General features: G+C 43.6%; 1 protein-coding gene across 1 annotated transcript; it reads left to right on the top strand.

Annotated features, from left to right (window-relative positions):
* The first annotated feature begins 1130 nt into the window (after positions 1–1130).
* Positions 1131–12452, top strand: LOC149068029 (lazarillo protein-like). Its single transcript, XM_089251786.1, has 5 exons — positions 1131–1297; positions 5207–5340; positions 8234–8316; positions 9695–9787; positions 12201–12452. The coding sequence occupies exons 1-5, from the start codon at positions 1163–1165 to the stop codon at positions 12332–12334; spliced, it is 579 nt and encodes a 192-aa protein (XP_089107912.1). The 5' UTR covers positions 1131–1162; the 3' UTR covers positions 12335–12452.
* Positions 12453–13123: the final 671 nt, after the last annotated feature.

Below are 13123 nucleotides of genomic sequence, written 5' to 3'. Positions count from 1 at the left end.
TATCTCCCTCGGGTTTGAACCCAGGACCGTGACAGCAACCGTCACGGTGGCAGACGAGCATCTTACCACCACGCCACTCGGGCGCTCGTTAGCACGTCTGGACTCGATAACAAAAGTTCCATTTGTGCGCGTCAGATGTCACTAGTTGTAGACCGTACAACGACAGATCGATGCGTCACATGGAGTCCTGGTCCAAGTCAGCTCATGTTCGGACACCCAGGTGTTTTAGCTCGTTATAGGCGCACATTTCTGTTTCGTAAGCAGGGGTACAACGGAAACGGCGACATGATCACAGAAAAAGATTGCTACCGCAGGGAGTCCCACACCGAGGCGTTAGCGCACAAAACATTTGGGGCCGAGGTGGGACAAAAATTATCAAATGAATGACTGGAGTGGGGGGGCATATTTACCCGTTTTCTAGGCCCAGATGTTCAAGATATTACCTATGTTATCTGGGGACATGCCCATGTATGTCCAAATACACAAACGAAAATTCCCCAGGTGGCAGGTATATATTTTGGGAGGCCTTGCAAGAGGCTGTCTCAGCTGCAAAGTATTTGCATCCAGATGGGGGTTACCGGTTTTTAATCCCAAATGTCCGAATTCAATAGATTTCATAAGATGTTGTCTCTGTACAATACCCATGCAGTAGATTCTAACGGGGGATACCCCTTACGGAAAGAACGTACGTTACACAATTTGTTCCGCATTGCATGTGAGAGTGTGCGTAATATGAGTTAGCTTTCGTATACATTGCCAACCTTGGAAAAGAGAGCCACGTGTGAATAACGCTTATTCATCGTGGCCAATATTCCATTCCAATAAGAAGTTTCCAATATTTACTGCAGATTGATAATAAACAATTATTCCTTCCCGTTTCCTGTATTCTCTACAGCACGACGTCGCGACACGTCGATTGTTTCACCACCTTGTTTTGTTGTAGGGCCGCCACATCTTTTTGGGAAATAAAATACAGATTGCTGTTTCCGCGAGGAAGACAATCGATCCATAAATCACACACCTTTTGGGAGATGTTGCCGATCGGTGGTGTCAAATGATGGCGCAATTCCTGATGACACGTCATTCACCCACATTCGTATCGTAAACGCGTATAAATAACAACGATAGTATACACCTGTCTCCACAATTTAGACCGATCAAGATGCCGTCGCTCTTAGCAAGTCTAGTTTTGGTCGCCATCTTCGCATGCGCCGTGCAGTCGCTGCCTTTCGTCAACCTCTGCCCTCAAAGGTGGGCTACTAATGATAGTAATACCGATACAGTCGACCTCAAAAAAGTAAGTTCTGTTAAGAAATTTGGCTAACACACACACACACACACAAAACGCAATGCGTCTGCCCCCATCGAGCTTATATTACTGGAGGGAGCATGACGTCAGCGGTATCCGCCTTGGCAGTGCTGAGAATGGTGTCCCCCGACAGACCAGACACGACCCAGGCTCTGTGCCTCCCGGGATATATAGAATGGTGTCCCCCCAGCATCTTTCGTCGGAAGATCACGTGACTCGGTGCAAACAAACACGATCCGCCATAGAGATCAATGTTAAAATTTCCGATTTTAGCGTAGAAATGCGGAAATTTAGTGGGGTTTTCCGCCGCATCAATAATTTTAAAAATTGAATTGAATATTTGGTTTTCGAAATATTGAGTTCGCTTAAAGATACAAAGCCTAGAAAATTAAATATAAAATAATGAGCTAGACCCACTTTTGAGGTGGATATCCATGCAGTAACACATTGATTTCAGCTTTTTATTTATATGTTCTCAAGCACGAAAATGAGAATTAATGTCTCCGTAATGTCTTATATTATCCAATTGCATCAATCCATATACACTGCTCAAAACAATTAGGGGAGCAAGCAAAAAAGTGAAGAAATCCGTGCGAGACAGCAACGTACTGGCATACAATGGATAGTACACGCGTATCAATGCGCAATACAGAAAAAAGACGTAAAAAAATTTGGAATTAAGCTTTAATTCTTTGAAAATATGGAAAAAACGTGAAAAGATGATTTAGGGCAACAATTTGGTTACATGTTACTGTTTAGACATGATGCATGAGTTTTAATAGGGCGTGTGGTCTCCTCGAACAGCTAAGACTGCTGCATACCTGTTTGCCATGCATGCGATGAGGTTATCGATCAGACTTTGGGGAATACTGTTCCACTCCTCAAGAAGTGCGTCTCGGACAGTAACAGGCGGCCTTGGTCGCGCAGCAATGCGTCGTCCGAGCATGTCCCAAACATGCTCGATTGGATTCAGGTCAGGAGAGCACGCTGGCCATTCCATATGTATTGTTTCAGCTTCAAGCATGTTCTCCACCAGACGAGCTCTATGCGGTCGGGCATTATCATCCTGGAAAACAAAGGAATCTCCAATGGCTCCAGCGTAAGGGATGACATGAGGTCGCTGTATCTCGTCTGCATACCTTCGGGCCGTCAAAGTGCCATTCCGAATGATATGCAGGTCCGTACGTCCGCCTATTCTGATTCCACCCCATACCATCCAACCATCCAACAGCTCCGTAGCATTCTATGTTCTGTTTCGACGGGCTGTTAACCGTACATACCGGTCATCAGTTGCTGTAGTGGCGGGTCGCCGACCTTGCCCTGGTCGACGTCTAACATTTCCTGTTTCTTGGAATCGATTCCACAGCCTTGCAACAACACTTCTGGCGACTCCAACAGCGTCCGCGACACTACGTTGTGTTTGCCCGGATTCCAGTCTGCCTATAACACGCCACGCCATGGATTCCGGTAAATCACGTTGTTGAGACATCCTCAAGTCACCTTGTCTCAAAAAATAATACTGCGCAATCGAATTTCACAGTTACGGCAGTAAAACAGACGTTTCTGCCCTCATCCCGATTTCTGCCCTTATCTCCTTTTTCTGGTTTTTGACGTCATGAATTTGCATATGAAGTTTTCTTCTTCCGTTTCCTGCTAGGCTTTAAATTACGGATGATTCATTTTATGTTACTTATCGGTATACATCTTTGCGTAATTTTGTTAAAACCATGTGCTCCCCCAATTGTTTTGAGCAGTGTAGTTTAGGATGTTTTGAAATTAACTATGGGCCCATATAAATTACATTGAAGGAATTCCGGAGCTTTAATCAAGCATTTTTTGAAGCAAAAACAGGAAGATCGATTCATTTCTGTTTCTTTTCATTTACATGTGTTCCTTTCATGAGTCGAATGTGGCATTCCTTTCATGAGAGTAATGAAAGATAATTCCAAAATTAATGAAAGATAATTAAAAAATAAATGAAAGTGATAATTCCAGAATTAATGAAAGTGATAATTCCAGAATTAATGAAAGTGATAATTCCAGAATTAATGAAAGTGATAATTCCAAAATTAATGTGTGAAAGTGATAATTTCAATTCCAAATTAATGAAAGAGATCATTTCAATTCCAAATTAATGAAAGAGATCATTTCAGTTCCAAATAAATGAAAGTGATAATTCCAGCATTAATGAAAGATGATTCGAGAATAAATGAAAGAAAAATTCTAGTTTTAATGAAAGAAAAATTCTAGTTTTAATGAAAGAAATAATTCCAGAATTAAGAAAAAGGGATAATTCCAAAATTAATGAAAGAAAAAATTATAGAATTAATGGAAGGGATAATTCCAAAATCGATGAAAGAAGTAATTTCAGCATTAATGAAGTGATAATTCCAAAATTAATGAAAGCGGTAATTCCAGAATTGAAGTAAAAGATAATTCCAAAATCAATGAAAGCGATAATTCCAGAATTGAAGTAAAAGATAATTCCAAAATCAATGAAAGCGATAATTCCAGAATTGAAGTAAAAGATAATTCCAAAATCAATGAAAGCGATAATTCCAGAATTGAAGTAAAAGATAATTCCAAAATCAATGAAAGCGATAATTCCAGAATTGAAGTAAAAGATAATTCCAAAATCAATGAAAGCGATAATTCCAGAATTGAAGTAAAAGATAATTCCAAAATCAATGAAAGAAAAATTCGAAAATCAATGGAAGAAATAATTCCAGAATTGATTAAAGCAATTACTCCGGAAGTAATGAAAGAAATAACAATCTATGGGGGATCGTGTTTGTTTGCACCGAGTCACGTGGTGTCCTTTCATTAGATGTAGACGACGCTGCCGGATACTCCTAATCACCCATCATGAGCAGAGGTACGTAGGGGGGGGGGGGAGCGTAGGGGGCAATGCCCCCCCCCAGGGTAAAAGGTGGAGTCGTCTGATCTAATGCAGTGGTTTTCAACCGGTGCTCCGTGTGAAACTCCCACGGGCTCCGCGGCGACTCGAGGAAAATAAAATGAATCAGTAAATTTGATAGATAAGTGAATAAGAGAGGCCTACAAGGTTCTGCCATAAAAATTATGTACAAAAAAGGTCTCTTCAAGTCAAACAGGACTTCGCTATAGAAATTATATACTGAAAAGGGCTCCACAGGTCAAAAAAGGTTGAGAACCGCTGATCTAATGTATAGAATACAGAATACAGAATGAATCGAGCATGTCCAGGCTCTATCGCTATTGCAATTTGAGCACAGTGGTCATAAGACGTACCGGGAAAATCTACTGGTGTATCAGCCAAGCGAAGCCACCCCAAGCCACCCCCCCCCCAGGACGCCCCTCACCAACTCTCTCGTCACCCTGCCTCCTTCACATTCCCAACCCAACAATAGCCCTGCATCTCCGCCCACATCACTCCCCACGACCGAATTCTCCCGCCCCCAGAACCATCCCGCTCCTTCCGGAGCTTCATTGTAAGTCAAAACAATAAATAGTTACACACAAAAGTTGGTGCAGACTTCTGGATGCTTCACGACACTGGCCTTTACGGCGCATCCGTTTCGTTGTAATGTCAATTCTCAACAGTTCCTCAGATATTCATTGCATTGCGTGTAGGGCCCTTATGGCCTGGCTACACAGTTATCCGTCTTCTTCACGTGCAGGGCCCCTGTGGCCAGTCCACAAGGGATCTAATGTATATATGAATTGACATCATCATCATCGTGCCCCCCAGCAATAATGACTGTGCCCCCCAAGACTTCCAAGTCTATCTCCGCCTATGTCTCACTCATGGTGATTCCGGCTCCCCTTCCCCCCCCCCCCCCCCCCGAGGATTTCAGCCATTACCAGAACGTAATATGTGTTCAGATAAGTTGCTTCGATTGTGTTCCTTTTTTACAGCTCGGTGGCCAGTGGTACGAGATCGCCAGAATCTCGCCAAGTCCTAACATAACGACCAAGTGCCACACGGAAACATACGCCATCGATGATGATAACGACGCCATCAATGTGACTGCCACGTTCATCGAACAGCGGTGAGTTTTTATTAATTTAGCCACTTATAGAACCCGATGAACATACTTTGCGTTCTCATACAAAGCTGGATCCGCACCCAACACGCTAAGCGATGCTGAGCTGCGCAGGGAAAAAAAAAAATCTGCGCGAGAAATCTCGCGCGAATAGATGTGAAAATTCTAAGTGTTTGACCACATGGACTAGATTCAACTCAATTGAATTTAATTATTTAAAATTGAATTTAGAAATTTTAAATTTAATTAGATGATGTAATAATCCATGTGTGGCAGATTTGCTCACTAAACATTTCGGACTATAATCGGGGTTGGCCGCATAGGCGTACGCAGAATTTTCTCTCGAGGGGAGTTTCAGATTTTTTTCCCTTCTGGGAGGGGGGTTTACGTTTTACCTGCAAAATAGCACTATAATCTTGGCTCGGGGGGGGGGGGTGAACCACCCTCCCCTGCGTACTCCAATGGCCGTAATTCAGGAGGGCGTTTTATCGGGACTGAAGTCTAGTGCAGGAATGAGACGCATAAGAAAAAAGATGAAAGAGGAAAAAAAAAAAGTTGCGACAGATGTGACGAGCCGGAATCGAACCCGTAACCTCTGGATTGCGAGCCCTATCTCTAAGGAGGGCATTCAAGTATTACGTCAGCAGATTTTCGGCCATTTTTGACCACCTTTCCCCGTCAACAAAGATCCGTGAAAACCGACTCCCCCCCCCCTCCTCCTTGTAAGAAAAATGTCGTCCCCCTACCCGCGGCACATTCTCCTTAAGCGATACGCGACAGATTCACGGATCATTTGAGTGACGTGCGGCACAGTTCCCGAGCACTTAAGCGGCCCATGATGCAATTCTAAAGCACTTAAATGATCCACAGACACATTTCCAGGTCATTTAAAAGATCAGCGGAACACTTAGACATCACTAAAGTGGCTCTACAGAGGACTAATCAATAGGAGGAATATTAGTTCAGGTGCCCGCAATCTAGGGAAATGTTTTTCTCAATTATGGCACACTCAGTAAATATGTCCATGACCCCCACAAGGGGTGGGCTGACAAGGCTCCAGCCCTGGGGCCCGGGACAATTTTCACAATTTTTTGCTTTTTCACGCTGTAAATTCATCATAAAGGGGCCCCCGTGAAAGTCTGGTCGCGGGTCCGCAAAAGATCCCAGCCTAGGGGCCCTGCTCCAGGATGTGGGGACCCTGAATATGTCATTAATATCTATTTTTATAAAGGATGGTTGATGACGTCAGCATCATCCAACGTCCCCCCCCCCCCCCATTCTGACATCAAAATTCAGAAAGTCCAAAAACCCATTTCCCCATCGATGCTAACGTATAATACTTGAGTGACCCCTATCGACTGCACCAGAACCGGTTGAAAATTTGCGTCCTTATTAGATTTAATAACGCGAATAGCTCACGAGAGAGAGTAGCTTGCTTCGCGCGTGTACTTCAGGATATTCATTGCTCCGTACCCCGATCCATAGACGCTACTACCCTCTCCCCACCCTAAGTCTTCCCCCACAACCCATCTGCTTCTCGAGACTATCACACAATCAGTTATTCTACGGAACACATTTTAAGTCGAACAGTCGTCCCAAGTCCAAGGGCAAAAGAAAGCGTTTCACTCTTTCGTGACGAATTTTCTCTCCCTCACCAACGTCCACTCTTATGTCTCTTTCAGTGCTACATCGCTATAGAAGTTTCACTTCAAAAACAGCTTTGACTGCACAAAAATGTTTATCGTTAAAATAACTCGCGCTGTGCTAGCCAAACTTCAAAACCAGTTTTCACGTGGATCGGAGCTGTTTAGAGCTGCGGGTGGGGATCTGGCGTAACGAAGACATCTATGTCTTGGCAAAACTGAACACGATGTCGTGGCCAATGTACAAAGTCTGTCGATTTCGCAAATTGGCCAGAAGTGGAGCATTGGTAGTGAAGGGATGGGGATCCAGCTTGACGAAGACATCTATTATATATCTCGGTAAAACGATTCTATATAATCTGGCCGTGCGGTGAGAGCAGTCTTAAGAGCATCAAAGACCCTCCGGGCCAAATGATTTTTATGAGGCCCTACACCTAGCAAATTCTTGAAAATTTCAAGAGCATTTTGTTCTATAGCATTAGTTCTCATTTTTGTGAGCCCAACCCCTCTCTTGAGTCTCCCATGCGTTAAGATGTCGCTGCATGTGCTGGTCTGGCAAGGGCGTAGCGAGGGGGGAGGGACTTGGAGGGGGGGGGGTCTGGTCCCCAGTGTCGTCTTAAGGCATGGGCCTACCCGGGTACGGCCCGGGGCCTCAAGAGAAAAGGGGGCCTCACAAAAATGGGATTGAGATTTTCGAAAATTTGCCTGGTAGGGCCTCAGAAAAATCATTTGGCACGGGGGCCCATATTGCTCTTAAGACGGCCCTGCTGGTTCCCCCCCCCCCCGAAATGTGAGAAAATGAGCGAAAAAAGGGAAAAAGATGGCGAAATCTATTGTATCACTTTGGTCCCCCCCCCCCGAACGAAATTTCTGGCTACGCCCCTGTGGTCTGCCCGGTCCAGTAATCCAGCGTTTTTATGCAAGATGTCTTCGAGCATAGAAGAGGAAAACATGCCAAAGTATGTCTTTGCGTAGAAGTTTTTTTTTTTTAATTATCTTTCCAATAAACTCCCACTAATCCAAATAGACCAGGATGTCCCACATCCGGCACATCCTGGTCTGATATATGCCGGATTACCAAGAGTACGACGTAAAGACCAACTTCCGAAGTCTACCGATTTCGCAAATTGGCCAAAAATCGGACAACGGTAGTTTGTTGAACGGTTGGCAATTTCACAAAGACATCCATATGATGGCAAAGTTTCCAAATTGAATTTGCTTGTGTTTTGTTTTTCTTGTCCTTTCCCTATTTCCAGAACCGGTGCTACCCTGCAAAGTCAAGGAATTTACTCTCTGAACCAGGGAAATCCTCAGCAGATAATCTACAGCTTTCCAGAAGGTAATACGATTATCATACTGTTGCGTTTTTGTTTTGTTTTTTCCCTTGGGTCCGAATTTCATGGAGATTTGCTCATAGTCTCGTTCGTGCATACCGGGACATAGTCCATCCACCTCGAGACGAGACTTGGCATTGCCTCTCCGGGGTAAGGTTACATTCCATCCTGATAAAAGACTTACACAAGGTTGCACTCAGTACAAAATTGAGAAACTGCTAAACAGTGTTGTCTTTACGGTTGGGTCATGAAAGACCTCCTAAAAGTCGAACAGTCGTCCCAAATTACAGAAGATTTCATTATCACCTCTTTCACGAGTCATTCATTTATAAATTGAGCTAAAGTAGCCCTGAAAAAAGCGATTGCGCTCTTCTTCTCCCGTTTTCTATCACCCCAAGTCGTTTCTTTTTAATACCAATTTCAGCCTTACTTGTTCTGTTATTTCAAGAAGCCAAATGAGAAGGATGATCTGAATTTGCACTTCTTGGTGTTGCACTGATTCTTGAAGCCACCACTCAGAACCCCCATGTCGATCTAAGTGGTGGTCGGCTGAAGTTGGTTTTCTCTGGCTCCCAACTTCGAGGAGCGAATGCGAGAAGATCTCCCCTTCAAAAAGTCTCGCCACAGACAGCAACAGACCTACAAACGGTACACTAATCAATCTTTACACTTCGTGCGTAGTTGGAGAAAATTGATGGCAGATGGCAGCACTACACATAACAAATACTACACATAAACTTCACAGAAGGTTTACTACACGCACGCACACACATTCCAACATGTACCAATTCGTTAGAAGTTCCGCAGAGGAATATGGAAAAGGTGCATGTCTGGTTCAGTAGCACTGAAAAATCAGACACAACACTAGATACGCACTCGGACTGTTAGGTACACACACTTACACTTCCGGCACAACTCACTAGGCCCATAGACGGCGATAGATCTGAGTTGCGTTCGGCAGACCTCGGTTTGAAAGAAAAAAGAAAAGGAAAGAAACAACCAATGTAAATCACATCACTGTAGCAGGAAGTCCCCCATCGGGGGGTTAGCGAGCCAAACCCCTTTGGTGTGCTACTTTGGTGTCTTCTACACCGATGTTTACAGTGCTATAGGTACCGTTCCAACGCCATTCATGGTCACTTTGCGATGCTTTTAAGTGAGTGTTGCCACTTGAATTTTTCGAAATTTTGTTGCCGTGACCAGGAGGGATGGGTTTTTATTTCTCCTTTCATTCTTCAGTGCATAAATGTCGGCGCATGGAGAAATTTCATCCTTTTCCTTAATTTGGGTTTAGGAATAAGCTATGGAGTTTACACAGTGAATTGCTCTGATGTTTCCCGTCAAAGATGAGTTTTTTTTTCATACAGTTTTTTTCCCCTCCAGTTTTCGCCATAGGTTTACTGTCCGTCCTCGAAACGGACTATGAGAAGTTCGCCGTGCTCTATTCCTGCCAACCGATTGACTACGCAGTGTTCGGTAAGTATGGTTCCAGCATCTATATCGAATCCGAAATTAAATCCTCTTTAATGTCCCAAGTTCGGAGCTCTCTTTCCAAACAAAGAGAGCTCCGAATATCGCGCGTTGGAACATCACCTCCTAGAGATAGAAGGCCTCCGCACTCTGCCTGTGACGTCAGTAAGTAGTCTATTTTCCCTCAGAATATTCAGGGAAAAAAAATTCCCTGCTCGTGCTAGTATCAATGTTGTGAGGAAAAGAAATGATCGAGCTCAGAATTGGCGATTTCTATGCCCCACATCCAATCACTATGCGGCTTTTGTGAGGCAATCAGGAAGATTCGACGCCAAAATAAGAAGAAACGAAATACGATGCTGTGTGGCAAACTTGCTAGGTAGTCTGCATGATGTTTATGGCAAACACTGTAGAGACCTTCTATCTCTAGGAGGTGATGGTTGGAAACCCCCCACTTTCTATTCCCGGTATAGTATTATACTGTTTACAAAGGCAACAACAGACAAATTGCCCAACAAGTTGGTTGAAAAAAAGATGCTCATAAAAAATATGAATGTCGATATCTAAACTACATCAAAACTACAGCAACTGAATAAGAGTAATAGAAACTAATAATTATGGGTAAGATATTATACACTGCCCATAAAAAAATTAGGTTGTCCTATCTAAGTATGGATATCTTCTCGATTTGTCCCAATATGTTTATCGTATTTCTTTTTGAACGTCTCACAATTGTGTTAGAATTCACGACTCCCATAGCTATATTAAGCTATTCCGTTTATTCACAACGCTATAGGAGAGAAAACTCTCTGCGACATCACGAGAATGGTCCCTTAGCAATCGATAATGGTGTCGAATCTCAGTCGATTGCCGGTGTATTATTAACTCATGGTCCATTCTATCCATCCCATTGAAAATTTTGAACACTTCAATCATATCCCCCTCCCCCGACAAATGCGCTCCCTTTATCTGAACATATTCAAGAAATCAAGGCTCTCTTAAATTGTGTGAATCAAAAGAATTGAATTGTACGCCAACAAGAGCATTCGTGGCTCTTCTTTTAAGACTGTAACCAAGCATTTTGTACTTGAAAGTACGCTTTTTTTTTCTACCACTGCCGAACAATGTTAAGAAAACCTAAGCCGCAAGTCAATGACAATTCCCAAGTCGGTTAATTTAGTTGCGTCTGGAATAGTGATACCATTCAACTCGTAAGTGAAACGTGGATTGTTTGAACCAAAATTAGTGACCATCCTTTTTTCAACGCTAAATGTCATGCTGCAATCGTTAGCCCATTCTGCAATCACTTTCGAGTTCGTCTGGAGTCACTCCCTTCCGTTTTGATTCCTAACTACCCCCATAACAAGCTTCACATCATCTGCGAATTTTTGCTCACGATCCCATCGAGCCAACCCATGCCCTGATCGAGCTTATCGATAAAAAGTGAAAAAAGAATGGGCACAAGGACCCATTCCAAAGGATGGACTTCCTTGAGGGATTCCATTTTTAACACCCGTCCAATCAGAAAATTCCCCGTTCACCATAAACCGCCGTGTCCTATCTCGCAACCACGGCCCCCAATCCCAAGTAAACGCTTCAAGAGTATACTATGATGGACCCGATCGAATGCCTTCTGGCAATCAAGATAAACAATATTGACGTTTTTTCTCTTTCCCAAGGCCTTAAAGTCACGTGATCATAGAACCAAAGACGTTTGGTTACACGTGACTTCCTCTTCCCGAACTTGTGCTGGTTTTCCGACATCACATTATTTTTGTCTTAACTGATAGGTTTCACAAGTCTAACGGAACTCAGCTCTAGGTTTTTAAAATCTTGTGAATTGCCTCCATGACGATGAACTGGAGATTTTCTTTGAACAGTCAGGAGGACAGTGGTTATTCCGTATATGATATGCACGCATACAGTAGAGTTCTCGAGGGTCATCACAATAACCAATTTTGTACGAGGTAGTAATTTGCCCATGGAGAATAGACCGGAGTTGTTTTCGGTTTGAAAGAGAAAGTTCTCGTGAGAGGAGAGCCTCCCCCCCCCCCCCTTCTGAATATTACGATGGAACCCGTGAAATGGAATTTACCCTTCTAATGTAACCCAGGGTAGCAACACCCCCTCCCTATTTAGGGAAAACATGCATTACTCCCACTTCAGGAATCGCCAAATCATGGCAACGTTGTTTACATCATGAGGAACGACAGGGAAATTTCTTCCTTCGAGTCACAGGCAATTACGGAGGGGAAATAACTGTTTGCATGTTAACTTGGCACTGACCAAAAAAAATTCATTAGCGACCCCCGGGTTCTATTGCAAAATTACAATGGAAACAGTGGACTTCATTCGATTTTCATATGGTATTTTATAATTTACATCATAACAGTGCATATTTTTTCATGTTCCAAAACAGAGACCATGTGGATCTTATCGAGAGAGAGGACACTACCTGAAGATATATGGAAGAAACTTAGTGAACAGAGGAAGCTCCTGGAGTTCGATAATCCAATGTTCGACCTGAAGGTCGACCAGAGCTCTTGCGGATGATCGGAAAAAATGCATAATATTAACACGTTTCTTGCTGACTATATATATAGTAATTCACGCAATCCACGGACATTGCACTGTACAACAGTATCTAGAATAAATAATGCTTTGAATTTATTTTCTCATCCGAGTTCATTTGATTCGTTCTCATGTCTTCTCCCAACATTACGTCCAAGCCGCGAAATGCTTCGCAGAATCACCGCTAACTATGGACGCACCCCCTTCCATAGCGAACCGCTTCTCGCGACTGAAGACAAAGATCGTGAAAACGCATTGGGGCAGCCATAGTGCTTCCACCGTAACCGGTTAGTTTGTCGCACTCAACTTGTCGCGCTCAACTCGTCGCGCATCAATTTGTCGCAGTGCCAATTCGTCGCAGAGCCAATTCGTCGCGATACAAATTCGTCGCAGAGCCAATTCGTCGCGATACAAATTCGTCGCAGAGCCAATTCGTCGCGATACAAATTCGTCGCAGAGCCAATTCGTCGCGGTACAAATTCGTCGCAGAGCCAATTCGTCGCGGTACAAATTCGTCGCAGAGCCAATTCGTCGCGGTACAAATTCGTCGCAGAGCCAATTCGTCGCAGTACCAATTCGTCACGGTACAAATTCGTCGCAGAGCCAATTCTTCGCGATACAAATTCGTCGCAGAGCCAATTCGTCGCGGTGCAAATTCATCGCAGTGCCAATTCGTCGCAGTACCAATTCGTCGCGATGCAAATTCGTCGCAGTGCCAATTTGTCGTGTAACCAATTCGTCGGGACGTCAATTTATCGCAGAGTGAACTCG

The sequence above is a fragment of the Pholcus phalangioides genome, unplaced genomic scaffold, assembly GCF_987345545.1.
Source record: "Pholcus phalangioides strain wild (caught in Gottingen) unplaced genomic scaffold, Ppha-v1.0 ptg000027l_1, whole genome shotgun sequence".
Lineage (NCBI taxonomy): Eukaryota > Metazoa > Arthropoda > Arachnida > Araneae > Pholcidae > Pholcus > Pholcus phalangioides.
This window is presented reverse-complemented; position numbering and strand designations above follow the sequence as displayed.